The sequence below is a fragment of the Phoxinus phoxinus genome (genome assembly GCF_949152265.1).
Source record: "Phoxinus phoxinus genome assembly, chromosome: 20".
Classification (NCBI taxonomy): domain Eukaryota; kingdom Metazoa; phylum Chordata; class Actinopteri; order Cypriniformes; family Leuciscidae; genus Phoxinus; species Phoxinus phoxinus.
Genome location: NC_136895.1, coordinates 10,188,271 through 10,215,472, shown reverse-complemented (window position 1 = coordinate 10,215,472; position 27,202 = coordinate 10,188,271). Strand labels below are relative to the sequence as shown.

At 38.4% G+C, this 27,202-nt stretch overlaps 1 protein-coding gene across 3 annotated transcripts in view; it reads right to left on the bottom strand.

Moving 5' to 3' along the window:
* Positions 1-10,585: 10,585 nt before the first annotated feature.
* LOC306987786 (semaphorin-3D) overlaps positions 10,586-27,202 on the bottom strand; it is a 54,100-nt gene continuing 37,483 nt past the window's right edge. For all 3 annotated transcript variants that reach the window (XM_079592336.1, XM_079592338.1, XM_079592337.1), the window contains 16 exons: positions 24,340-24,500; positions 21,590-21,652; positions 21,145-21,264; positions 20,861-20,954; positions 20,303-20,431; positions 19,247-19,389; positions 18,375-18,489; positions 18,198-18,267; positions 17,605-17,749; positions 16,284-16,506; positions 15,533-15,621; positions 14,577-14,618; positions 14,310-14,467; positions 14,045-14,109; positions 12,730-12,863; positions 10,586-12,615 (listed from right to left, as the gene is read on the bottom strand). In XM_079592336.1, the coding sequence (XP_079448462.1) occupies positions 12,202-12,615; positions 12,730-12,863; positions 14,045-14,109; positions 14,310-14,467; positions 14,577-14,618; positions 15,533-15,621; positions 16,284-16,506; positions 17,605-17,749; positions 18,198-18,267; positions 18,375-18,489; positions 19,247-19,389; positions 20,303-20,431; positions 20,861-20,954; positions 21,145-21,264; positions 21,590-21,652; positions 24,340-24,500 (2,165 nt within the window). In that variant the 3' untranslated portion in view covers positions 10,586-12,201. The remainder of the gene's footprint in view (positions 12,616-12,729; positions 12,864-14,044; positions 14,110-14,309; positions 14,468-14,576; positions 14,619-15,532; positions 15,622-16,283; positions 16,507-17,604; positions 17,750-18,197; positions 18,268-18,374; positions 18,490-19,246; positions 19,390-20,302; positions 20,432-20,860; positions 20,955-21,144; positions 21,265-21,589; positions 21,653-24,339; positions 24,501-27,202) is intronic.

The window sequence follows — 27,202 nt, the reverse complement described above, 5'->3', positions numbered from 1 at the left end:
TAGGGAATTACAAACATGCGCACATCAAATGCGCATAACTAGAATTAGCCTAATTCTTAATGCGCACGTGAGCGCCATCAGCGCTTCTCACAGGTTCGCGTTTAAAATCTGTGTAGAGAGAACGGTGTCGTCTTAGTGGTCTATAATTTAATCGTTGCGACGAAAGTAAATCAATCAAAACTAACTTATCTAACTGGAAAATATATTTATTCAAGAACCACTATAAAGCCAAAACAATATCTGTTACATTAAATTACCCGTTTATCACTGTAAACCTTCTTTGAAACAATATACATCCGCTAAAGCCCGATTCACAATCCATGTATACTGTAACACCAGCTGTTTTGAACATATTATCGTATTATTAGTCATGCTTTTGAAACAACACAAGCTTTATAAGGTCTTGGCTTGTTCTAATTCATCTAAAAAAGAAAAGATAAAGGAAATATGTTTTGGGCAAAATGTTATAATTGGCATTTACATTCTATGTAATATGTAGAAACAAAATAGCTATGTTGGCCTACCTCCTGACATTTCCAGGTTTTTGGCAGAATTCCATGCTGGAAACAACGAATTGCTGTTTGATGTAGCCTAACGACTCTCAGAAATAGTTGCCGTGGCCCACTTGGAAGCGGTCATCTCCAGTTATAGTAAACATCTCACTCATTATTACTCGTTCTTTCCAAACAAGAACTTCTGTTCCAGTCAGTTTTTCATTTCCAAATAAAAGCATCAAATAGGTGTCACTGCAATTCAGAAAACCTTTGCGAATTGCGACGAACCTTTGTTACAATCTTGTCCACGGGCGATTCTGTGAAAGTGAAAGTCAGCTTTCCCATGCTCCTCCTTCACATCCAGCTTCTCCAGAGTAACTCTCCCAGTCCACTTCCCGTAAACTATAAATGCTATTTTTAGTGTGAGGTGACAGTGCTTCTTCTTCTTCTTCTTTGGCTGCTTAACGGCGGATGCGGACTAACTTAGCGCACTACCGCCACCCTCCGGATAAATTGTGCCTGATCATCATTATGGCTTACATCTTCGGGAATATTGTAGCCTAGAAGCTACCCAAAAAAAAAAAAAAAAAAAAAACTATAATCTGTCTATGAGTCTGGTATTCTTTAAAAATTGAAACATATATTTTATTACTCTATGATCGGAAGCCTTAGACAAAATGCCTCTAAAGATAAACCTTTCTCCACTGTCCTCTATTTTCCTTTTAATTAAAATCCTTTCTCTATTAAATTCCCTACATATCATAAAGACATGTTCCACTGTTTCTGGTACATTACAAATCTCACATTTTCCTGAATTATGTTTTCCTATTAACTGTAGTGTTTTATTTAGTCCGGTGTGCCCTATTCTCATTCTTGTAAAAATTCCCTCTTCTCTTCGACACCTTGTTACCATTCGCCCCTGACCAACCCCAGGATTTATAGTGTAAAAACCCCTCCCTTTATCTCCCCTATCCCATTTATCTTGCCACAACTTTTTAAAATGTTTTTTAATCACTGACTTAGCCTCTGATTTTGATATTTTACATTGAATAGACACATTTGTCGCTTTCAAAGCCTGTTTAGCAAACGTGTCTGCCAACTCATTACCAGGCACACCAACATGAGCCGGAACCCAAACAAACTTTACATGCGTCCCCCCATTTTGAATACTATATAGCAAAGTCAATATCTCACATACAATATCATACCTTTCACTTGAGTTACCTAATTTAAAATGTTCTAAAGCTGACAACGAATCTGAACACACAACTAATCTTAGTGGTTTAATTTGTTCTATCCACTGTAACGCCATCAAAATTGCTATCAGCTCTGCTGAGTATACTGACACATGATCCGAAACTCTTGCAGAAAACTTAATATCAAACTCTGGTATCACATATGCTATTGCTACTTTCCCTGTATCTGGTTGCTTTGACCCATCAGTAAAGATTTGCACGTACCCATAATAGTTATCCACATACCTCATAGCCATTTGTCCACTATCCCCCTTATAATTTTTAATCTTTTCATGCAAATTTATATCAGTGTCTGGAACCGGTAGTAGCCACGGTGGATGCGGTGGATAGACCACCGATGGACTAAATTCGAAATTTCCTACAGCCGCCTGCTTAACCTTTCCATGTATGCTTGCACTAAACGACTCTCTTTTACTTTTGGTCTGCTCCCATGTTGGAATAAGGACACTTTTAGTTGGATGGTCTTCCATATTCCCCTTTAAATTAACATAGTATGACAATGACATTTGCAGTCGTCTCAACTCAAACGGCATTTCACCTACTTCAACCTGAAGCGCTGATATAGGGGAGGTTCTCATTGCTCCTGAACATATCCTGAGGGCTGAACCCTGAATAACATCAAGCTTCTTTAATTCAGACTTTGTAGCAGACCCATAAGCCACGCACCCGAAGTCAACACTAGACCTAATTAATCCAACATATACTCTTTTCATTGAAGTCATATCTGCTCCCCACTCCTTATTGCACAAGCACCTAATTATGTTAATGGCTTTTTTACGCTTGTCAACTACCTTTTCAATATGATTATGCCAGGTAAGCTTAGAATCAAAATGCATACCTAAAAATCTTATACAATTTACTCTTTCTAAGTCTCTACCATACAATTGCAATTTAAATCTTTTTTCAATTTTTTTAAAAGAGAAAAACACTACCTTGGTTTTCTCAACAGAGAACCTGAATCCCCATTTCCCAGCCCATTCTTCAACAGAGTCAATAGCTTTTTGCAATTTTTTAACAATGAATTGAACATTTTTACCTCTTTTCCAGAGAGCGCCGTCATCTGCAAACAATGATTTGTCTATACTATAATCAAGTGTATCATATATATCATTTATCATAATAGAAAACAGAATAGGTGAAATAACACTTTCTTGTGGTACACCATTTTCCACAAATACGCAATCAGAGAAGCTATTGTTTATCCTCACTTGAATTTGTCTATTGCTTAAAAAGTCCTTAATCCAGTAATACATTTTCCCCTCTATTCCAAGCCTTCGGATTTTAATTAACACACCATCCCTCCAAAGCATATCATAAGCTTTTTCCACATCAAAAAATATAGCAGCAACTACTTCTTTACACCCTTGGGCCTTCCTTATATCACTCTCCAATTTAATAACTGGGTCCATAATTGACCTTCCTTTCCTAAAGCCGCTTTGGAACGGTGTTATCAGATTCCGAGACTCAACATAAAAGGTAATTCTGTCCACAATCATTCTTTCCATTACCTTACCTAGGTGGGATGACAAAGCAATTGGCCTATAATTTGAAGCCACAGTAGGATCTTTCCCCGGCTTTCTAATTGGAATAATCACAGCCATCTTCCAGCTCTTTGGAATTTTCCTTTGTTCCCACACCTTATTAAACAACTTCAACACCATATTAAGAGCCTCGTTACTAAGATATTTAAACATCGCATAACTTATTCTATCTTTTCCTGTAGCTGTTATCTTCGCCTTGCTTATAGCCTTTTTTAATTCACTTACTGAAAAACTTGCATTCATGCTATCACCTCGATCCTCTACATTTTCTAAAAGATATTGATACTGTCTTTTTGTTGTCGCTCTTTTATGTCTTTCATCCTCATTTAAGTTGAGACTACTATGAACATTAGCTATAACTTTGACCATTAACGCTGCTTTATCTTCATCCTTCACTGCCACAGTCTCACCATTCTTAAGGACTGGATAACTCCAAGATTGTCGCACCCCACTCATTTTTTTAACAACTCTCCATATATCATTTACAGAAGTTTGCCTTCCTATAGTGTTACAATACTTTATCCAGTAATCCTTTTTTGTTTTCCTAATTACTTTCCTCACCTTAGCCTGCTCCCTTTTATATTCCAAATACTTTTGAAAGCTTAAACTATTTTTAAAATCTTTAAACGCTTTATTTCTACTGTTTATTGCTTGCGTGCATTCACCTGTCCACCAGGGTACCAATTTCCGCTTCTTACTTCCCGGCCTCGACTCGGCAATAGAAGCTCTTGCAGCTTCCACAATAGCTATACTAACATTATCTTTAAAGGGCACCTATTATGGAATTTTGAAATTTACCTTTCATGTAGTGTGTAACATAGATCTAAGTGAACACAAACATCCTGCAAAGTTTGAAATATGAAAGTGCACCATATATAAAGTTATTGTCTTTCAAAAGTAAGAGTCGACTCTGAGTCATTTTTATGAATCGTTAGAAGACCGAAGCTTTTTCTCTGACTAGATGACGTCAACTTGTCAAGTTATTTGAATATGATACGCCCACTTATTGCGCTCCAAGGCCAGCAGGGAAAACATCATGGCGACGAGACACTGTGTTCTGAATAAGACTCAAAAGCCAACTTTTTTCATCTGCCCAAGGAGGAGCATTTGAAGACTAAGTGGCTACAATTCATATATACAACTATACCACAGAAGTATAGTCCGAGCCTTGTGCTTTGTTGGCGCCATTTTGAAGACGATTGCTTTTTAAATGCAATCAAACTTGGATTCGCGAGGCGGCTGATATTGAAGGAAGGTTCAGTTCCAAGTGTATTTGCATCAGCTTCCTCCTCCGTATCACAACCTGTAAGTGTTATTAATAATTGTTGCTTTTATGTTTTATGTAGCATGCTTAATAATTATTTTGTTTGTTGTGTAAGCACCGTTTAGCTTCTAGGTCTTCAATGACAATTGTATTGAGATATGTGAAGTGTTTGTCGTTGTTTTCGGAGTTGTCTTAAAGAATAAGTAATACCTCGTAGTAACGTAACTGCATTTTTTTTTTTTTTGTAAAAACGTTATGTTTATGCATCGGGCTAATGCAAACAAAGACTGATTGTGCTTTTACAATATGAACTCTGGGCTATGCTCGCTAACGTAACATTAAATTCTTTATCTTATTTTTAGTTTTTTACTACAAACTACAAAGCAGTGGACTATAATCATTATTATAACACGATTTAATTGATAAAAGCATCATTGTACTCCTTGTTAAACGATAAGTATTATCTCTGTAAACACTGCTGGGTCATCTGACCAATCGCAGATTAGCGTCGCGCAAAGGAGGGGTTTGGGAAAACGAGTCGTTGAACGATTCATTTGGGAGTCGGTGAGCAAATCAGGTAAAAATAAATGCATATTATACGACAACAAAAGTGTTTTTTGACATTGCATGCACGTAAAACTGTTGTTGGGGACTCCCTAAACAACATTAGGAACATTTTAAATGTCATAATAGGTGCCCTTTAAATTCATCCACATCATCTATCACCTCAACTTGACTAATATTCCTATCACTTATACATGTAAACATTATCCAGTCAGCTTTTTTAAAATTCCATCTTTCAGAAAAACCCTGGGTCACATTGCAGCTCCTGTTACCCATCCTACACATAATCGGATAGTGGTCACTTCCAATCGTTGACTCACTATAAACTTCCCATATTATTTGACCTGCAAGAGACTGAGAAACTAAAGTCAGATCTAATACAGACTGCACCCTCACCCCAATACGTGTAGGCGACCCATCATTTAAACAAACCAACCCTTTCCTATCCATTAGTTCTTCTAAAACCAGACCATTATGATCTGTTTTATCTCCTCCCCACAGGGGGCTATGTGCGTTAAAATCTCCTAACCATAATATTTTGCCACCTTCTTGTCCTTCAACCAACTCTAGTGCATCAATATCCAGTCTTTTACAGGGATTATAACAATTTATAACATTTAAGCTACTATTATCACACCAAACCTCAATAACTAAATACTCTAATCCTCCACCTTTACCTAAAACTCTGTAGGGAACCCCCACCTTAATAAAAGTAGCACACCCACCCCCACTACTATCACTCCTATCATTTCGCTCACACACATACCCATTTAAAACAAAGTTCAAATGGGGTTTCAACCATGTCTCAACAATGCAAATAATCTCAGGTTTAGTCTCTAGTTCAGAGATAAACCTCTTGAGCTCTTGCCCATTTGCCACCAAGCTTCTAGCATTCCACTGTAGAAAATACGTGGGTTTTTTTTTTTTTTTCTCCCTTCCCCTTTTTCTCTTTTTTCCTTTTTTTTCCCTTTTCTTTTCCTAGGTTTTAGTTTTCGACGTAGGAAACTGTGAAGACGGCTGTGATGTTAGGGATGCTGGCTTCTCAGATTTATCTCTGTTCTGAAGTTCTTCATAAATAATCTCCCACGCAATATCTTTAATACCCAGATATCTATTGGCACTTTTAACCACAATAGCTGTCTTCTCAGACCTGTGTTTTGCTTGTGACGTACAATTTATAACTTCCGCAATAAAGCACAGAAACTCTTTCTTTTTAACAGTCAGGAATTCCTCGTCAACAACTGGGTTTTTTCCTGCTCTTACTGCCTGTCTCACTAACTTTGGCACAACTTGAACTCTCTTAGCTGCCTCAGCATAAGACAACTTTCCTTCAGCCCTAACATGCTGGATTTCAACTGCTCTCTTTCTGGCTTCACACTCCCTGTACCCGACACTATGCGCTCCCCCACAGTTGACGCACTTCTCTTGCACCCCAGTTCCACATGCACCATAGATATGTTCTCCCCCACAACGACCACATGTTTGTGTGCCTTTGCAATAAGCAGCTATGTGACCATATTTCTGGCATTTAAAACAGCGCAATGGAGGGGGCACATACATCCTTACATTGTAGTTCATATACCCAACAATTACATATTTAGGCAGCGTTTCCCCCTGAAACTCCACTAATACCGATAGACTATCAACCTTCTCTCCAGACCTCCATGTTTTAAGCCTCTTCAGGCTAATCGCATGTCCTCCCTCAATACTATCCTTCAGCTTTTCCAGATCCTCGTTTATGGGAATACCATAGATGACTCCCCTACATACCTCTCCTGCCGCCATTTTTTTCCTCACCTCCAAAACTTATTTTTTGCAAACACTCTTCAGCTTTAGTGCTTTCAACTGCTGTCCCTCGTCTTTACACACTATCATCAAATCACCGTCAGACTGCACTCTAGCTCTGGTTACCTCACCCACCTTCTCGCGCAAAAATTTAGTGAGAGCAACAGGCCCTACTAACTTAATATCATGACCCTCTTTGAACTTTACCAGCACTTTCAATCCTTCCTGATCCATTTTCCGCCTCACCACTCGTTCACTCGCATCTTCTGACTCACTGCCATGACTTAACCCCCTCTTCCTTTGAGAATTACGTTCGCCCTCGTCCATACTATCCTCACTCGCCCCCAGCGTCCCCCCCAACCCTGCCATAATGTGATCAAACACAATCTCCTTAGAGACTTTTGATGGCTCTCTCAAACAGCGATGTCACGTGAAAGACAAAAACCCCCAGCCAAAGAAAGAAAGATTCTCTCCGCGGTTTGAAAGAGACGAAGCCTGGCCACGTTCCTCCACTCCCGGACAAGCGTTTCTCAGTCTCACAATGAGCTCTCGAGCCACCACCGCTGACCCACCCAGGTGACAGTGCTGCCCCCTGATCCAATCATATAGACCCCTTCACGGTTGACGTCACAGGGAAATTAGAAGTGCGTAGTGCACATGTCGGGGTCAGAACGTTCCATGAACTTCCATCGTGAGTTAATAATTTCTCGTCAAAATGCCTACTTCTTGTGTCGTGGACTGTGCAAATCGCACCAGTTGCGGAGTCAAGTTTTTCAGGATTCCTGCAGGAGCACATCCTTTTCAAAAAAATAGAAGACTTCTGTGGCTGCAAGCAATTAAACGGGCAAAGTAATCCTTTATCATTCCTTTCTATTAGATTAATCTCGAAAGCCTGGATTGCATGAACAGTTTTCTGTACACTAGCCTATAACGTTAAGATATGCTGGTTAATAGTTTTTTTTTCTTTAAATGAACCACACGCTTGAGTCTGCCGACAACAGGGGAAGACAGTGTGTGTGTGTGTGTGTGTGTGTGTGTGTGTGTGTGTGTGTGTGTGTGTGTGTGTGTGTGTGTGTGTGTGTGTGTGTGTGTGTGTGTGTGTGTGTGTGCGCGTGTGCGTGTGCGCGTGTGCGTGTGCGTGTGCGTGTGCGTGCGCGTGCGCGTGCGCGTGCGTGCGCGTGCGTGTGCGTGCAAAAAAATAAGTGAACTACAGGGAACATTATATATATAATAATATATATATATATTATTCAGATTTTTTTTTTCAGGCCTAGTAAAAGTTTTTGTTGATTGCAGAAATGAACATCCACAACCACCTCAAGACATGGACCTACAGCAGTTTCAAATTATGTTTGAAACATTACTTTTCAGTTGTGCACCTTATTTGTCTCTTGAGCGAATGTGTTAGTTGTTTTGCCACAGTTGCTAATGCCAATTCTGGTGTCCCCATCACTCTTTCAGTATGCAGAGTTAGGTGAATATTAAAGGGATAGTTCACTTTAAAATTAAAATTCTGTCATCATTTACTCACCCTCAAGTTGTTTCAAACCTGTATTAATTTATTTCTTCTGCTGAACACAAAGAAAGATATTTTGAAGAATGTCAGTAACCAAACAGTAGTCTGTACCCATTGACTTCCATAGTAGGAAAAAAAAATACTATGGAAGTTAATGGGTACAGACTACTGTTTGGTTACTGACATTCTTCAAAATATCTTTCTTTGTGTTCAGCAGAAGAAATAAATTAATACAGGTTTGAAACAACTTGAGGGTGAGTAAATGATGACAGAATTTTAATTTTAAAGTGAACTATCCCTTTAATATATATTGAGTTTGTAGAAACCATTACTATATTATAGGTACATTGTGGAATTACTCCCATCTAGCGGTGAAATTGTAGTTTGCATACAAACGAATAGTGCTCTCTAGCGCCTCGCTTAATCAAATGCATGTTTCAACTACGGGAGCCATTATGTACCAACACTGTAAACGATTAACAAGTGATTTTTACAGTAAAAAAACAGCAGCTGTGGTTGCCAGAACTGTACTGTCAAAAATACGGTAACAATGTTATTGGTTCATCCACAAGATAGTTAATATTGATATATAGAAGCTGCACAGTCTGATTCACACAAACATTAAACACCATCATGGTAACACATGAAATTTTAAAAATGCAATAAACATTAATTTAACAACATTAAATGTAACATAAAACCCTAATGTACATAACTGATTCGAAAAAACTAAGAAAACTATGAAGAAACATAGTTATTTCAACAAAAATACATCAAATGTGAAGTGTCACACAGGGAATTGTGGGAATGTCAATTTACGTTTTTTCACCGTAAATTATACAATGAGTTCTTTTTCACTTTCAAAAACTTAAAACTTAAATTTAACAGTATTTTACAGTAAAATTACATAAAATGTACCATTATATCTATCACAGTTATTTACCATAGTATGGAAACTTTCTGTTAACCAATTAACAGTTTTTCACTGTAGCATTTACGGTCTTTTACCGTTAAAATCACGATCATTTTTTACAGTGAAGAAGCTATGACAACAATAGCCCTTTGTCGAGTTCAACTACACATGTTCTACGGTTATGCTGCATATATAATGAATTACACAACCAAGTAATGAAAAAAGCTTGTAATTCAGACCATAACATTGACTTAACTGTCGAGAAGAAAGCAGGAAACTTCAGAGTCTCTTTCAAAGTCTTTCTCCTTCATTAGCTCTTTCCACCTGGGAAAAGCTGTCCCGATATTTACCCTCATTTTTTTTTATTCGCCGGTCACGTTTCCTTTTAAATTCAATTTTGCCAATGAGGATTCCTTCTCCTGTGGCTCGGCCATACTTATCACATAAGTATGATCCTGAATTATAGTGACAAGCGCCTCTTACTGATCTCCTTGTCCGTGTCTGCTGGTTTCAGTCACGTTGAACAGCTTCAGGGTCTGAACGAAAACGCGTTGTGGTGGCTTAGTGCTTTTTGTCCCTCTCTGCTATTATAGTTTTTCAAGATGGCAGAACGACATGGAAGCCTCCATGGACTTACCCGTCCCATGTAAATAAAGAAAAGAAATTCTTCGCGTACGAGGATAAGCCAAATCATTGGCAGAGGTAATTGTACACCATTGATGACATTTATGAATAAAGACATTGATTTTAGCTAATAAAATACATAAAAAACTACACAGTGTACCTTTAAGAAATGAATTTGATAGCACATATTTGTTTTCAGATAACTGGCTAAATAACTTAATATCTGTGATCTTCAATACTTGTGTTGTGCCTGACATTTCTTTATAATGAAAGTTGAGACAAGCTCAGTCGGTTGCTTTGCACCACAAACAATGAACCACAAAAACACACCCACAGCAGGATGTGGGAATCTACCAAATGTTTTCACATTGACCTTGGGTTTCATAGTTCATCTCAAAATATATATATTTTTTTATAGGGGTTTAAAAATAGTTTCTCTATGAAGTATTTCATAGATGATCATAGAGATTAATACCCAGAGGCCACATACGCAGTTGCTGGTAACTGCCATTATATTGATATACACCTACATTTTATATATACATACATACACATCCGTTCCAAAGTTTAAAAAAGCTGTTACTGACATTAAACAACACAGTTAAAAAATATTGGGTCAGAATCATTTGTGCTCACAAAGGCGGCATTTATTTGATGAAAAATACAGTAAAATAGTAATGTTGTGAAATATTAAATTTTTTAAATAATTGTTTACTATTTGAATATATTTTAAATTGTAATTTATTTCTATGATAGTAAAGCTGAATTTTCAGAATCATTATTCTAGTCTTTAGTGTCACATGATCCTTCAGAAACAACTCTAATATTAAAAAAATATATATATATTATCAGTGTTGAAACAGTTGTGCTGCTTAATGTTTTTGTGGAAACCGTGATACATTAGAAATAAAACATTCAAAAGAACAGCATTTATTTGAAAAATAGAATTCTTTTGAAACTTTTGATTCATTTAATTATTCTGGCTGAAGAAAAATATGAACTTAATGTACCCAAACTTTTGAATAGTAGAGTGTACAGTTATTAAATCATGTATTAGGAATTTAATATTATATAGCAGCCACCTTCACAGAAATACACGGTGCGCAATAAAATCTAGAGAATTTTTTCTTTTTCTGCTAGGTGTATAGCAAGAAAATATATTCTCAATACATATATGACAATTTTTATGACAATACATTATACGTACATTAACTCAAGTAACCCAACATGTGAGCTCTGTTATTAAATCAACGAACATGAAAACATTTAGCTTTAACTAACTTACCACTTTAACCAATCAACAATGAACCTATTTTAGATTCCAGCATGAGCCAATGACATCTTTTAATTCAGAGAATAGAACAAAGGCCTGAGGATTCTGGAAGTCATTTTCATGGGCTGTCAAAATAATTTAAAGAGCCCTTTGATGAATCCGTGGAGGCCATCGTCTGCTTATCATTCCCAGATGCTCTGACACACGAACACATTTTAGACAACTGTACACACAAGAGACGAGACGAGCTGAGCTGTTGTGGAGAGCTTTGCTTTTCTTTACAAAATGACATGCATAGAAGTCATAAAACAAACACAATATTTACTCATGGATGTTCTCAGGAAAGAGCAGAAGAGATTGTTCTTGAAAAGGAAGGAAACATGAAGGGTACATCCTGGGCAAACGTCCTCTGAACATGGAGGCACCTGCTGTTGTCAGAACAAACTACACATGTGTACATTTGACTATCCAAGTCCAAATATAATATCAACACAATTATCTATTTAATCTACATGCCTAGTGAAAGCAAGAGAAGTCCGTTCATCTTTGCTCTGCCGTTAGCTTAGGGCAGCGTGTTAGATTGTCCATTTTCAGTATTAACTTTCCAAACATGCCTAGCATTTAGCGTAGATGCTTGTCTTTCAAGAAGGTTGACAAACAACAGAAATACAATGAAAATATTACAGAAAATTAATGCAAAATGTGTTTAGCTGGATGCCAGATTGCACAAATTCATAGGTGCACAGCTACAGGCTGTTTGGTTATACTGTGTTAAAGCTACATGCTAACACTAGCACAGGCTACAAAATTAAACTTAGAGAGGACGTAATGAAGAATAATACAGTTCTCAAGGTCTGTAGCCTTTTGTTGCTAGTAGTAATTGGTGGTTGCAGCTAGTTGGAAGAAGCCTTTGTAGCCATTAAGCTACAAACAAGATGATAATTGTCCAGATAGTCACACTCTCCTTTTCATCAAAAGTCTGCAGTTTCACCTCCGTCCAGAGGCTCGTAGGGTGGATTTTGCCGCCTAACTCTTGCTTTACGGTTTTCTGACACCTGCTTCCACTTTAGCGTGCGAAGTTTTTGCTGTCGCCGTTTTTCGCGGTACCAAAGATGTTCACAGTACTCGTCAGCCGTTAGCCCGCTAACTCCCATTAGATGTAGTTCCTTTAAGCTTCGCGGTGAGGCTGCGTAATTTCCGGCTTGGGTGTTCTGCGCTCTCGACATGTTGTTCTGCGGGATGACGTGTAGCTCGTAGCGGGCTAGCGTGCGGGAGAACGAGTGTTCGTAGGCTACGCAGAAGTACAGGCCAGCGTTAGCAGATGTTAGCTGCTGGATGAGAAGCCCACGTTGCATGTGGATGTGGTTTTCTTCACCTGGAAACAACTGAGATACAGAAAGTGGTTTGTGTTAGTGTAGAAGTGAGTTAAGTGTGTATCCACTTATCGGTTTACAAATGTTTACGATGAAATTTCCTCTAAAAGCAGGATGTGGACGGACCTCTTTGCTGTTCTGGTTGTTGTTTGGCTGAATTATCCACTTGATTGTGGCTTGTGGTGAACGTGGGACACATTCCAGGAAGGTTGAGTTCGTCTCCACGCCGTATACCGTCTTCAGTTCAGGCTGCTCTGAACCTGCAGAGAGGAATGGACACTTTTAAAGGCAGGGTAGGCAATTTACGTGAAGTTAGCAATAGTGACCTAGCTTTGAAAGCGTAAGATCCCACCCTCTGACAAACACACACAGCAAAGTCTGCAAAGCCTCACGAGATGAGAGATGTTAAACTACCTCATGTCTCAAAGCACATAACATTACAATAATAATGAACATAAACAACTTACAGACATAGTTGTACCACCTGACTGCCTCAGATTAATTTCAGCATTGATAGTGTTGATAGAAACTCATAAATCCGAGTCTTAGGATGTGAACAGCTGTGAGTAGAACGTCACGGGTTGCCATCTCGTAATTACGGTTATGGCATGAGATGAATGCAGCATGAGCTTGTTGTTTTGGTTCACGGGGAACTGATGTTTGTTTGTGGTGCTCTGTGACTGACGTCTGTCTACAACCTGCAAAGCCTTACAGAAAGCGCTGATGACGTGTGGTGTCTGCGCGAGCATGTGCGCGGAGGAATGGAAATACATATGCTGACAGGCAGGTAGAACATCCTATCATTGCATTCGGATCGAATGCAATGATTGGACGAAAATGTGTTGGTCCTGAGGCTTCCACAGAAGATATACGTTTTCATTTTTAGACCACTTCTATTATTGCTTGCTATCAGGATGTGAAGAGAGTTTCAACCAACATAACAAAAAGTGTTTATGAAAAATTTGTAAAGCCTGAAATTAAAAAACTGGGGTGACATAATTTCGAACAGAATCAGGCCAAATGAAAATTTGTTTGGCCAAAGCGAACTTTCCCAAAAGTTTCGCCTTTTTTGACGTGGAGATGTAAACATTCCCTGTAATTTTTCTTGGATTCATTTTGTTATTGAGAGAAAAGCTTGCAGAATATTTACATATTCATCTAAACACCGATTGAATGAAAAAAAATCTAGCTTCCTAAAATATATATATTTTTTATTTCTCTGAAACAAGTTCATCATTTGTCACAGTAACACCAAAAACTTGCATTAAGAAAGTAAACAGAATCAGTTTGTATTTCATATTGAACTGGTGCACACATCTTAGCATGTGTTAGTATCCATTATGCACACTAGAGGGAGTAGTGTGCATTCTTTTCTCCAGGACTGGGCAATATCATGTACAACCTGATGGTGAAGAGTCGTGAATACAGTGTGATTTATTACCGTCTCTCATGTCCTGACACTGGCTCCAGGGGTCTCCATACCTCACATCCTGTCTCCGGGCGCGCCTGCGGACCACAAGAGGATATTAGCCGCCTTAGGACCAACCCTCAGATGCATTATTTCAAAGGTTTGCTGGTGGTTTTCAGTATTATTATTTAGGTCAATAATAAATAAGCTTTCACTTTATTTCAATAGTCCACTTTAAACATTCAACTAACTGTCAATAACTTTGTAACTACATGTCAACGAGTAGAATAAGTTGTACCTTTTGTTGCTGGGGAAGTAGTTAGTACAGGAGGAGCCGTCCCAAGCGCAGTATGGGTCTCGAGCTAAACAGCAGTCTACACACGCTTTACCATAGAGATCACATCTCTGCACCGGAAGCTGGACGATACCCTCATCACTGCTTACAAACAACACTTGCTAGAGAAGAAATCAAATAAAAAATGCAGAATCATGAAGCTCATAATGTTGTTAAAGCTACGTCCTTATAGCATTATTTAGTGACCACCCATCAAACACGTCCACTTACCCTCTTGGTGGAGAGCTCCATGCTCAGTATCGGGGTTGGAGTCTACAGAACGAAAAAAGAGGAAGAAAAATGTCAACACATAAAATGAATCGACTCCCGAACAAAGTGGGGGAGACACGCATTGTTGGCGCTGAATAAGAGCAGCTCATCATAACAGGCCCTTGTGAATGTTTTAAAGCTTTCTGCTCCATTGGTTCGTTTCTCTTTCATATACAGCAGCAAATGAGCCTTGACTCTTAAAACGACTCTGGCTCTCCAAATGGCCGGTGGGATGCTGGTGGGCAATGTCTGCTATCATATGTCTCCTGATAGGTTTGACTGATACTTGACATACTAGTCATTCATAATGTACATACTATTTTTTTTGTGTTTTGGTCAAAAACAAATGAGATTTGAGGGATGCAGTGGTATTCAGTGAATCATTAAAATTGTACGTGAAATTTTGGTCTGTTCCTCACACAAAGTTATTGTCTGACTATAGAAGACTTAACATATAGCACATGAGTGGCATGGACTACATATATTTTTAAGAAATGATAACTCTAAGCTAAATGCATTATAGTACAGAAATTGCTTACATTCAATCCATCCACAGAGCAAAACTGACACATTCCTCATTGTCTAAAGTTTTAGATAAATCAGTATCAGTATATCAGTATCAATACAAATCAATATTTCAGAGTTAACGTTGCCTCTCCTGTCCCTGGGTTTGGTCACTTAAGTAGACAGCCATGGGAAATCTTAGAGCAATCTGTTTTTCTTCTTTAGTAGTTATTTTTGTTTGGGAAGTGCTTGACATGAAAACAACAACCAATAAGAGCCCAGGGTCAGGGGTCATGAGGGAGTCCGGCAGATGGTATGACAAACCAGCAGAGAAGAGAGGAGAGAGAGAGAGAGAGAGAGAGAGAGAGAGAGAGAGAGAGAGAGAGAGAATGAATTAGATCTTATTCAATTACCTTGAAGACATTCAACTCCTCTAGAATGATTTCTTCAGTTTCCCCGTTCTCTTTAGGCACAGAGACCACCTTTATTACTTTGCCATCATCTAGAGATACAGAAGATTAACTGTGTGAGGTATAGATAGATAGACAGACAGACAGACAGACAGACAGACAGATATTCACATTAGCCTTAACCTTTAAATATATCCCATAATGCATCCTTCCTTAGTTACCATGGTAAGTGAGCACTGGCGTTTGGCGTGTGTATTTATCCAGCCCCCTGAGGGCTGGCAGCTGTTGCACTGTTCTAGTCATACACAGTGTAAAATTGCACGTCTGCTCTCTATACACACAGGTTAAGCATATTTGTCCTGAACAAAGTATATATTTGTCCTACATGATTCACTTAGATGTGGCAGAGTTCAACCACACACCCATCAGTCCAGGAGGACAGATGTTAGACAGGAAAAGAAACACTGGCTCCTCGGAATGTTAGGATGATCCCAGGCAACAAGACCACTGACCAGCATGGGAACATCTTTGATAGCGTTTACCGGATCTGGTAGCCTATCTAGGAGATTTAGGCATTTGTAGTGCAATTTATGGTCTAAGACTGTGTCTACAACTGACGCGAACGGTGCGATGCGACAAAAGACAATTGAACCAATTATAAGAAGTGATGTTGGACCACCATGGCTAGTTGTCACACTTTTTACTAGTATAAAAGATTCAGCTCTTTGGACATGTTAACCACTTCCCAACATACCTGTGCCAAGGTGTAAGACATCATATTGGCCGTCCTCTGCATCAACCCTGTCAACCACAAGCTTCTTTAGCTTGTAGGGTGCGTTGATCCGAGTGAAGACGGGATGCTTGTGGATGGGCACCACTGGCTCCCACATCAGCTGATGGGCCCTCATGAAGCTCACAACATCGTCTGGGAAATCACGGGTGGACTTGTGCAATGGGTCGTAGGTCTCGCTCGGACACTGAAGGGACATAGGACACATAGTTAAGCATATATTCTGGAACCCTGTGGAGAATTTGGAAAAACAGTCACAGACTAAGGTAAAAATAGTCGAAAACATTTGTGCAGATGTGGATTTTGGCCACTGTTTGAGATCATAGTGCAGCAAGCATCATAATTCTTATTTTTCCATATCGAGAAATGCAGTTTTAAAGGAATCTTCTGTTGTCAGTCAGTTTACCCACTGAAGCGAGTCCATCTAAAACCCCAAAGTGTTAACATGAAACTACAGTAGTATGATAAACTTGCTTACTAACCTTGCCTGTGCAAAGTTAAATCTAATATTACAACCTCTGTCATGACCTTGTAAAGCTGGCAAACATGGTATGGGAAGTGGGAGAGCTGGTGGACCAGATACACCAGCTCAGTTTTGCTTTAGAATAGCATGACTATTCTGGTCATCCAGCTAGACCGGCACTTTATCAGCTCTAATCAGCATAAACCAGCCTGAACCAACATGAATGCATGCTGGATTTTTCAGCAGGGATGAACATGGCATCTGAATGAAACTAAAAATAAGTCTAAAGTCGGTTCCTTTAGTTTCAACACGGTCTTAACTGCATCTTCTAGTCCCTAAACCCCATAATTTGAAAGGGTTAATCTGTCTACTCAAGAGTTCAGGTCAACTCTGTGGTTGTGACTTTGACAATTAATGTAGCAGAATTCACAGCCCTGATAATTGACTTCCTTCTGGAGACCTCACCACTAAAAGTCCACACTCCGGCCACTTCACAAACTGCCCAGACACGTGACCCCTAGAGTGCTTGACGACACTTTTACGGTCCCCTTGAGCCAGTGCAGTTAGTGCGAGGAGCGACTGGCCGCATGGTTTCCAAGCTGCCCCCAACACTTCTGCAATCCAGAACTAACCATAGATCTCAAATCTTGCGTGCACTTGTGATAGCAGCATCAAGGTAACAGTTTGTGCTTTTGATTCAACAGTTAGACTCTACCCAAAGTTGTTCAAGTTGTCAACAGAAAGCAAAAGGAAGCATCCCTCCAAATGAAATATTATCTTCTCTACCCTGCCAAACATAATTCCTCCCTGTTGAGAACTCACCGTCCCCGGTCGTGGATAAGGGATCCTCCCCTTGTACTCCATCCAGCGATAATCGGGCCCCTCCTTATGCGCAAAGGGCCCGTTGAAGGCGGCTCGAATGGAGGCCATGGAATAGACGCAAACGGCTGAACCTCTGAAGACGGAGCTTTTGAAAAGGAAACATTTATTAGTCAGATGCCAGGTTAGAATAACAGAGTTCTTCAAGCTTGGTGACCTTTCACCCCCCCTTATGGCCTCAAGCTATCCATTCCTTGGGTGGGAGCACCGAGACGGATTGTTCTAGATGGATCGGGCGGGACGGAGACCATCCTGTGACCAGACTGTTGATATTAGGGGCGTTTTGATACTGATGTCAGTTCACAAGATAAACTGAGATAATCAGATTTAGGTTGTTGAAACGAACAAGGGAGGTCTGAGAACCTGAAGGGTTAGTTAAATGGGAATGAGTGTGACGGATTGGCTGATTTGGATGGAGCCAATGCAGAAATTGAGGTAAACAAATATAAGATTGACAGGAATGTCGTTCTAAAAAGTTAAGAGGATTATTGGGTGGTGACCCAATGAATGACAGACTTTCCAGGTAATGAACCTACCTGGATGTGGAGAAGACACCATAGATGACTGGATTCTGTGGATCTTTGGTCTCCAAAAGAAAGATGTCCTCTAAACAAAAGAAATGGGCAAAAAGTATAACTAGTGTGATTTTTTTTTAGTTCATGTTGACTATAACAGATGGGTGATTGAAGTGTGATTAGAGTGTGTAAACATACCCAGCTCGTCAAAGTGTGTGTCCATGCCTCCAGGTCCTGGTACTGAGCACACCAGCCTGGCCTTCAGGAAGGTGCTCCAGCGATTAATCAAGCTTCGTTTTCCTCCTATGTCATTCTTATGAACACAGAGAGCTTGATTTCAATACAACTTTAAAAAATCTAGGCATCATACACTTAATGACATCATAAATGGTTACAGAGGAAAAACTGGGCATAATATACTAAATGACTAAGGATCACACACTACCGGACATTTAAGCCTTTCCGAACACACCAAACCCTTGCTAGGAGACGCATGACAAATAAAAACAATACGTGTTGTAAAATCGACTCAAAATATCAAACATGCTGGATGGAATCATAGTCTGAAGCTAAAAACATTGGATTCTGTGCCCAACGTACACTACACGATTTTCTTTGAAATCTGCCAATTCCAAATCCCATAAATCTGACTTTTGGCAACTTGCGTTGAATCCTCAAGACTGCAAATTGGTGCAAAAATCATGTAGTGTATTCAAGTCTCAAACAAAGACATTATCTCAATAGCAAATATCTAATACATTACATTTTCATACATTACAAACAAATACAGCGTTAAATAAATGAAATATTGAAAGCGCTTCAAGAATGCTCTGATAAGATAACCCTGTACTGAAACCTAGTTTGCTAGATTTGTTGCTAGATTAGTCTTTAATTACTCTCAAACAAACACTTCATTCTTTCATTATTAGGTACATGCTGCTGATACTACTGTGCAACAGATGATACCGAGGCCTACACGTCCATTCATTAATGCCTACAATAGACTCATTGATTCTGCATACCAAACAAAGGTCTTTTGGATCCATTTCATGTTTTTATTGGCTCATTACCTTGCAGACACGGGCCACTCGACTGTAGACACGCTTGTCGAGCTGGTTGGACTCTACGGAGGTCTCTTTAAAGAAGAAGTAGACTTTTTCATCGTCCAAGCTGTGAGTGTCAGGGATAGAATATGATCCCACAAATTCTGGCTCTGTGAAAAGAATTTGGCATCAGAGAGAGTGAGGGTGGAGGAAGTCACACAAGTTAATTAGGCAGCACCAGCACCCCAAAACAGTGAATTGCAAGTTTTTCGGAACACACACCTCCTTCTTATCCACTGCCAACAATTTCTACCAGTATTTCTTCTTGTATTTTTGAAGAAATCACTACACATCCTTAAAACCTGCTAAGTTTAAGATACTTAGACTTACATATATAATATATATACAGAATATGATAAGCAATGTTGGGGTAACTTTTTTTTTCAAGTAACTAGTAAAGTTTTGCATTACTTTTAAGTTTGCAATAAAATATCTGAGTTACTTTTTCAAATAAGTAATGCACTTTACTTTGTTTCCCCATGTATTGACTGATAGCTCTCCAGTCTCCATGTTAAGAGGATTCAGTATTCCTCAAAATCAATAAAAACAGTGAAATGCAAACTCAGAATAGTACGCAAACCTGCAAAATATGTTAAATAACGCAAATATACGTTATATATTTAGTCTCACTTTATTAACTAATGTCTTTCGTGCTGACCTTTGATGATACAATTCAGCTATACAAGCAACAATTACTTGCTTGTGAAAAGATGCATCACATTTGTGTTTAATTTTTCTTTTTAATGCTGAATAATGAGTGTTAATGGCAGCACATCTGAAAGGTTTGAGCAGCGCCCTCTACTGTACAGGTGTGAATTTGCATTTCCTTCAGCCTGAGGCTTATTTATTTCACTTTTGGCGTAAAATGGCCTTTAGAGTTCCCGAAAATCGTGTTGTTCCCAGTTGTTGTTTATTTATCAATGAAATATAGATCACTTTCTCTACCGGCACAGTCTGAAAACCAAGGCCATGCAGTTTTTGCATACACAATAAAAACAATGAATGTTTTATTTCCCTTCTCACCATTTAGCCAGTGGTCCTGGTAAGCTTCAGTGCGGATATAGTGTTGATTGCTGCTATGCACAGATGTGCGAAAAATGGCGGCATTCGTTCCCATGAAGTCTACGGACGTCCCAGCGTACAGGTCCCCATCTAAGGTGAGCACATACACAAAATCACATCCAGAACGACTCAGAATGACAAATGATTTTCTATGATACATAGCTCATTTTGAACGATTCTACCCTCTGACTCCAGATACTTAGTCAAAATACTCTGTTTTACAGCAGCTTGTGTGAAAAGGAAATTTCAATTATTCCAGAGGCATCATTAAATGGTCAAAAAGGTCTCGAGTTGCAGTAATAGCCTTTAATTAGGTAGCATATGGTTTATGCATTATGACCATCTGGGGTGTACATGCTTTAGAAGGAAAACCCCCGGTTACAGATTAATTTATCAGTGCACATGGGAGTACGTCTAACAAATGCACAGTTTTGTGCATTTTTCCTTTTACCGCCTACAAAGGGCTGATGGGATGTTTTTGAGGACAATGTGTTTAGGTTGCAAGGTCAGGAAACTCACCTGTCAGATGGGCGGTAAATGTCTCATGCGGACTGAAGGGACATTTTCCTCTCCCGGATTCTCCAACATGGCTGAGAAGCCGGAAAGTTGGTTTCTAGGACACCAAGACAAAGACTGTCACTTTGTTTGCACCATTACCCTCAGTATTAGTTCAGCTTTATGGTCAATAAGCCTCTGTTGGGTCCAATTCACCCTGTCGGTGCTCATATGTACACGATATCAAGCTTAAAACGTGTTTACTGCATTTCACACTGGTTAAGGGTCTGAAAAGATTGACTGCTCACCTCAAGATTGTGTCCCAGGTCAATGTAGGTGCATTGTGGGTGGAACGCGCCGGTTCCACATACATAGACATGAGTTTTATTGAAGGGCTGTAGGAGTCTCACGTAATTGGCACAGTCCATCTGAGTGATACATGTGGTATGTGATTAAAAGCCTGGTTTTAAAGAGTATTTGTGAGGATAGGTGGATGTGAAGCTGTTTAAATCACACAGTAATGCACCTACTGATTTTTCCCTGTTATTGCAGGAGGGGATTATGTTAAAAATTCAGACTTGCCCTCCCTTAAGACTTTTCAACTTGAAATATTCCTCCCATAGAGCTATAAATATGATTTTTTCAGCTTTTATTCTTATCTCTGTCTGTGAGATCACTTTATTAAAAAGGCATCTATGGGTCCTTGAAAGCTTTTTTCCCCATTTGTGCCCTTTTAAAGTTGTAGCGTCTTACCGATAGATTCTTTCCTGCATATTTGCAGCGTTCGATGTGTTCCTGTCCAGCTGGCCAGTGAATCTAAAAATAAAAGAGATAAAAGAGAGATTTCCCAAGGAATTCATTAAAGATAAAAGAGAGTTTTCCCAAAGAACAGAAAATAATGCATAACAAAAACAACACATTATAGTTGTAAGTTAGGGCGGTTTGTAAAGCAGAGAAAGCTATGTGCTTAAACACTCAACAATAAATTAATATTATTTAATAACTAGTTTAATAGTACTATAAGTTTGAATAATAATATCCGGGACCAAGTAATAATTATTACTAAAATGCCCTACACCCCTTTTTAATTGATCCCTTTTTACAAGATTAGCTCAGACCCTCCTTGGCGCAATACCATCATCACTCAACAATCTACATGCCTCTCAAACTGTAATCATTTCCATGTGGGAATAATGTGCAGGTATTGACCTAATCATTAGCCGGCAATCAGCACACTGTACGTAACGATATAATTGGAAGATCGAGAACCTGCCGTGCTTTAGTTCTTATGAAGATCACGTATGAATGACTGTGCCATGACCTTACGTTTAACCTCATCATTTCTCACAGGCATCTTTTGGTATTTCACTATTATAAAAGACAGAATCAATTCATTTGAACTACATGTAATGTTTATTTAGCTGTGATGAGGATGTGTAGTGAATAATTTAGGCCTGAAGTATGTAAATGCAGATATGAATGCCTGGCCAACACATTGCAAGCACTTTACTTAGCGTACAAACCTCCGTACTCAAGGGGGCGATAGAGATACCTTCAAATATCTGCGTTATTAAACTGGACATGCTGGTTGACCTGAAAACTGTTGAAAAATACGCTACGCTAATGCATATATACTATAGCCTGCATCAGTGTTGACATTTCAATGCATATTTCGGTTGACGAAATCAGTTGGCGTACATACAGTAGCGTTCGTGTTCAGTTAAACTTGTGTCGATTACCTCAGAAAATAATTTAAATTTTACCGTTTGTAAAAACAAACAAAAAGTGTGTTTACAATAGTTAACTACAGTATAATAGTTGAGTTCAAAGATTGGATATAAATAAAAATAGAAAGGCCTGTTCACAGCAAGGACTATAATGATAGTGAAAAATATAAACGAAATATAAACGAATAGCAGAGTCCACACCACAACTATATCGATAACTTCACAGAGAAGCAATATCATTGGAATCATTTTAGAATTATTTTCTTTTCGGCTGATGAACGATTGAAAATATTGACAGCCAATCAGAATCCATCCTGTTTTAAAGAGCTCGAGCATTTAAAGCGGCAGAAGACAAAACTGCAGCGCGCGCTTATAATAATAAACAAATTGATATAGTCCGCTGGTGTGGACGCTAATATAGTTTTTTTTAAATGTATAATTAACATTTATTCAGGGTTATGTGAACGGTAGAGGAATATTCCATTTTATCACCTTGAAAACGTCATGAGAACGTTATATTTCAATGTTCGCTCAACGTTTAAAACATGTTTAACAACGTTTTATTCGAAACATTACGAGATATAATAATGTTACATGAACGTTCCATTATTTTAAGAATGTTTTGTCCTAACATTTTTCATAACCATTAAATTCATAATGGGAACATTCCATATTAGCTGGCAATATACTAATGAAACAAACATACAGTAATAACAGTTAAGCATTATAGCATTATAGTTAAACAGTGTTGCTAGCAAGTTTTAAAATTTTACGCTGTAAAATATTATTGTTGGTTTAACTTAAAAAAGTAAGTAACCTGGTTTCCTTAAAATTTTGAGTTAATTGAAAGAAAAAATATATAATACGGTAATACAACGAAGGAGATTGGTTTAGTCAACAGAACTCAAAATATTATGTTATCTGAAGCACATAAATTATCTAAGTTGAATTGACAAAAGATTTTTTTTTTACAATGTATATTTATTCACAATACACATTGTTTCAACGAACTTGACAGAACATTTTGATGTTAATGCTTAGAATATCATCCTATATTTATGCCTTAGTCACATTTAGAGCTGTGCGATAATATACTTTACATTTTGTGATGATATAAATAATCAAGCAGTTGTAATTTGCCATATAGTATATATCGCTTTATGTAAATATATTGTATACACAACTTTGTATATACAGGTGAAACTCGAAAAATTTGAATATCATGCAAAAGTTCATTTATTTCAGTAATTCAACTTAAGAGGTGAAACTAATATATTATATAGACTCATTACATGAGATTCAAAATTAGAATATTGTGAAAAGGTTTTCATAAGCTGTAAGCCATAATCCTCAAAATTATAACAAATAAAGGCTTGAAATATCTCACTTTGCATGTAATGAGTCTATATAATATATTAGTTTCACCTTTGAATTTTACTGAAATAAATGAACTTTTGCACGATATTCAAATTTTTCGAGTTTCATCTGTAGAGCTGTGCGATAAAACAGTTTACATTTTGTGAGTTAACCACTTTGTAAACATTTTGTATAGTTTACAATTGTAAATACACTACAGTAGATGCATTTTCGTACACTTTTACTGAGGGACAAGTCATTTTCTGTGCGTGAGGTGGAGCAGTTTTTAGACAGAACCCAAGATTCATGTGAACAGTAATGCATTGTAATCATGCTCTGTTTTCACTTTAGTGACCCTTATCCTCTCGGCCTGTAAACGACATCATGCGCTGTCAGATTGAGGTATTTGCGTGCGCTGACCTTGCGTGCCGGTTGTGTGAGGCTGTCAGAGTTCAGCATGTAGATGTGGTCTCGGCCTCCGACCAGCAGCCATCCGCGGTCCTCAACCAGAAGCAAGGCCTGGTACGCTCCCGCCTCGCCACCGTCCCAGAACACCGCAGAGCTGTTCCTCGACCTCAGTTCTGACAGACAACAAAAACAAAAGTATTTAGTTGTTCTGAACTCCCGAATGTTCTGGTACCACATGACTTTAACTAGAATGCTGCATGCTGGTTAAAGATAAGCTACACTCTTAAAAATAATGATCTAAAAGGGGTTTTTCACAGCGATGCCATAGAAGAACCATTGGTTCCTCAAAGAACCTTTCAGTGAAAAGTTCTTCTAAGAACCTTCTAATCTAAGAACCTTTTTCCACTATAAAGAACCTTGGAATGGAAAGATTCCATGTTAAAGTTTTTCATGGAACCATCAATGCCAATAAAGAACCTTTATTCTGTATATCAGTGTATGACTAATTTTAGAAGGATTGTGTTTCAGTTTGAAACGTGTTGGATTGGCGTCATTCTGAAGTGGTTCTGATCTTTGATAGATATGTAAAATAAACATGCCAATCATATGCAGAAATGGTTTTGGCATGCTCGCATTCCAGGTTGCAAGTATCAATATTCCCCTACAGTGACATTCACACGTAATTATACACGATGCATTCTCCTACGGACACATTCAGACACGTCCACATCTCTGCAAACCCCCCTCGCTGGTGCTTAAGCAAGGAAAAACAACCCTTCCAATTAAAGCCAATTAACCCTGAACACGTTCCTTGACAGCTGCACTCCTGCTACCCACAATTCCAGTGGGACGAGGGGCCTGCATATGTGGCATAAGTGTGCATAATTACACGTCGACGAGCAGCTTGAGTTAGCAGAACGTCCAGCTTTTTGGAGGTGCCGGGCATTAGGAGAGGATTGTGGTAATAAACTTTGACAGGTGTTTTCTTAGCCGCACACCCTGCCGATGAAAGGGAGTTGAGATGTTGCACAGGAAGTAGCTCAAGGTCTAGAGACTGCATTCTTTACTCGGTCCAGTCACACTAAGGTGAAGGTTAAATGGTGCATCTGGATGTTGCTTTCCTGTTTTTTTTTTTTGATAAATAGGCCCTGTTATGTCCTTTCACAAAGTCTTAGTTTTGTTTTTAGGCTATACTACAATAGGTTTTCTTGCTTGAATGTTCAAAAACACTATATTTTTCACATATTTGACATTGTTGCGGCACCTCTCTTCCCAGTCTGTCAGTAACGCTCTGGGTTAAGTTGATCGAAGATACCATTGGTTGCAATGGTCCTACGATCTAGTCCTACCATGCATTTGGGAAACTCGGCTCTGTTTAGTTCCTGTCTCTAAGAAGCCCCTCCTTCTGAAAAGCACAATGTGCTCTGATTGGTTGGCTGAACTGATTGGAGGGCTGTGATTGGTCAAGTGCTTCGAGTGTGTTTTGGAAATGCCAAGCGCCTTAACATAACCGCAAGTTTCAGCACACTACTAACGCAACTCAACCAGGCCTTGCACCATTTTTTGCGAATGAGTTTGGCGGGAATTATTTAAATGAGGAATATTGTGACGTGTTTGTTCCCGGAAGAAAACTATATAGAGAATAACTTTGTGTTTTGTAACTTTGCAGACCTTTTTCATGCTAGATATTAATGCAATATTACACACTAAAGAAAGTTGAACGTAAAAAAGCATAATAGGTCCACTTTAAACTGTGATATAAACTTAAGATTAAATCTATCTCCAGCTAAATTTGCAGGCAGCCAACTTCATTGACAAATAAATAAAGCAAGTAGAAAATGGATTAATAAATAAAATTAGTAACCACTCTTTTAATGCCCTTTTGCAATAAAAAGTAAATTCCAAATTGATCCAATATCAATTTGATATTGATCCAATATCAATAAGTTATTGTTTTAACTTAAACATTAATATTTTAACAAATAATGTTTTATTTTAAAGAAAACAATTAAGAAATGGAAATCTCTAGGCCAAAAATCAAAAGAAACGTTTGTTTTAAAAATAAAACATGACCATGAGTTTAGTCATCTTGTTGTATTAAATTAGCATTGCCTAATACTTCAAATATAACTCACACTATACTTTTTATTCCAAAAAAATCAAACATGTTCTGTTTTTATTAGTTATGTTTATAAAAACAATTCTTCATGTGAAATGTCCTCGTTCAGACAAATTACGTGTGTGTATTAACTGGCATGGCCATGATTAACTTCCACCTGTGTGAGGAAATTCCACTGCTTGCTAATAAGGTTGTAACATAAAAAAAAATAAACGCCTATTTCTGTAAAAAAGAAGAAGAAAAAAAGCCTTTAAAAAAGAAACATATCCAGTAACATGATCCATTAAAATACATAAAGTTAATTACTGAATCGCCCGCATATGCAATGCAAATGAATGCAATTAGGATCTGTGATTAATGCAAGCCAAATGTCTTTCTGGATTATATTTCACATCTCTTCCTGCTTCGGTTTTCTTTTTTAGTTTTCATACTCCATTAAAGCAGCACATTGCATGACTCACCATTAAAGGAATTCTTAGATGACACAAGGTGATTTCTCACTGACAAGTAAAATAAATCTCATAATTGGGGCATGTTGATGCTATTCATCATGAAACCCATTCAGCACGAAGGCCAACACACAAGTCACAGCACCTGCAGGAATCCTTTCCACTGCGGCTTCCAGCGCTCGAGTGTTTCCGGAAGGAACCTGTTCTTTGGGGAATTTGGCTCATTTCATATGGAGAGTTCACATATAGGTGACTCTTACTGGTCTCTTGATTAACATTTTTCACTCTCAATACAAAAAAAAGAAAA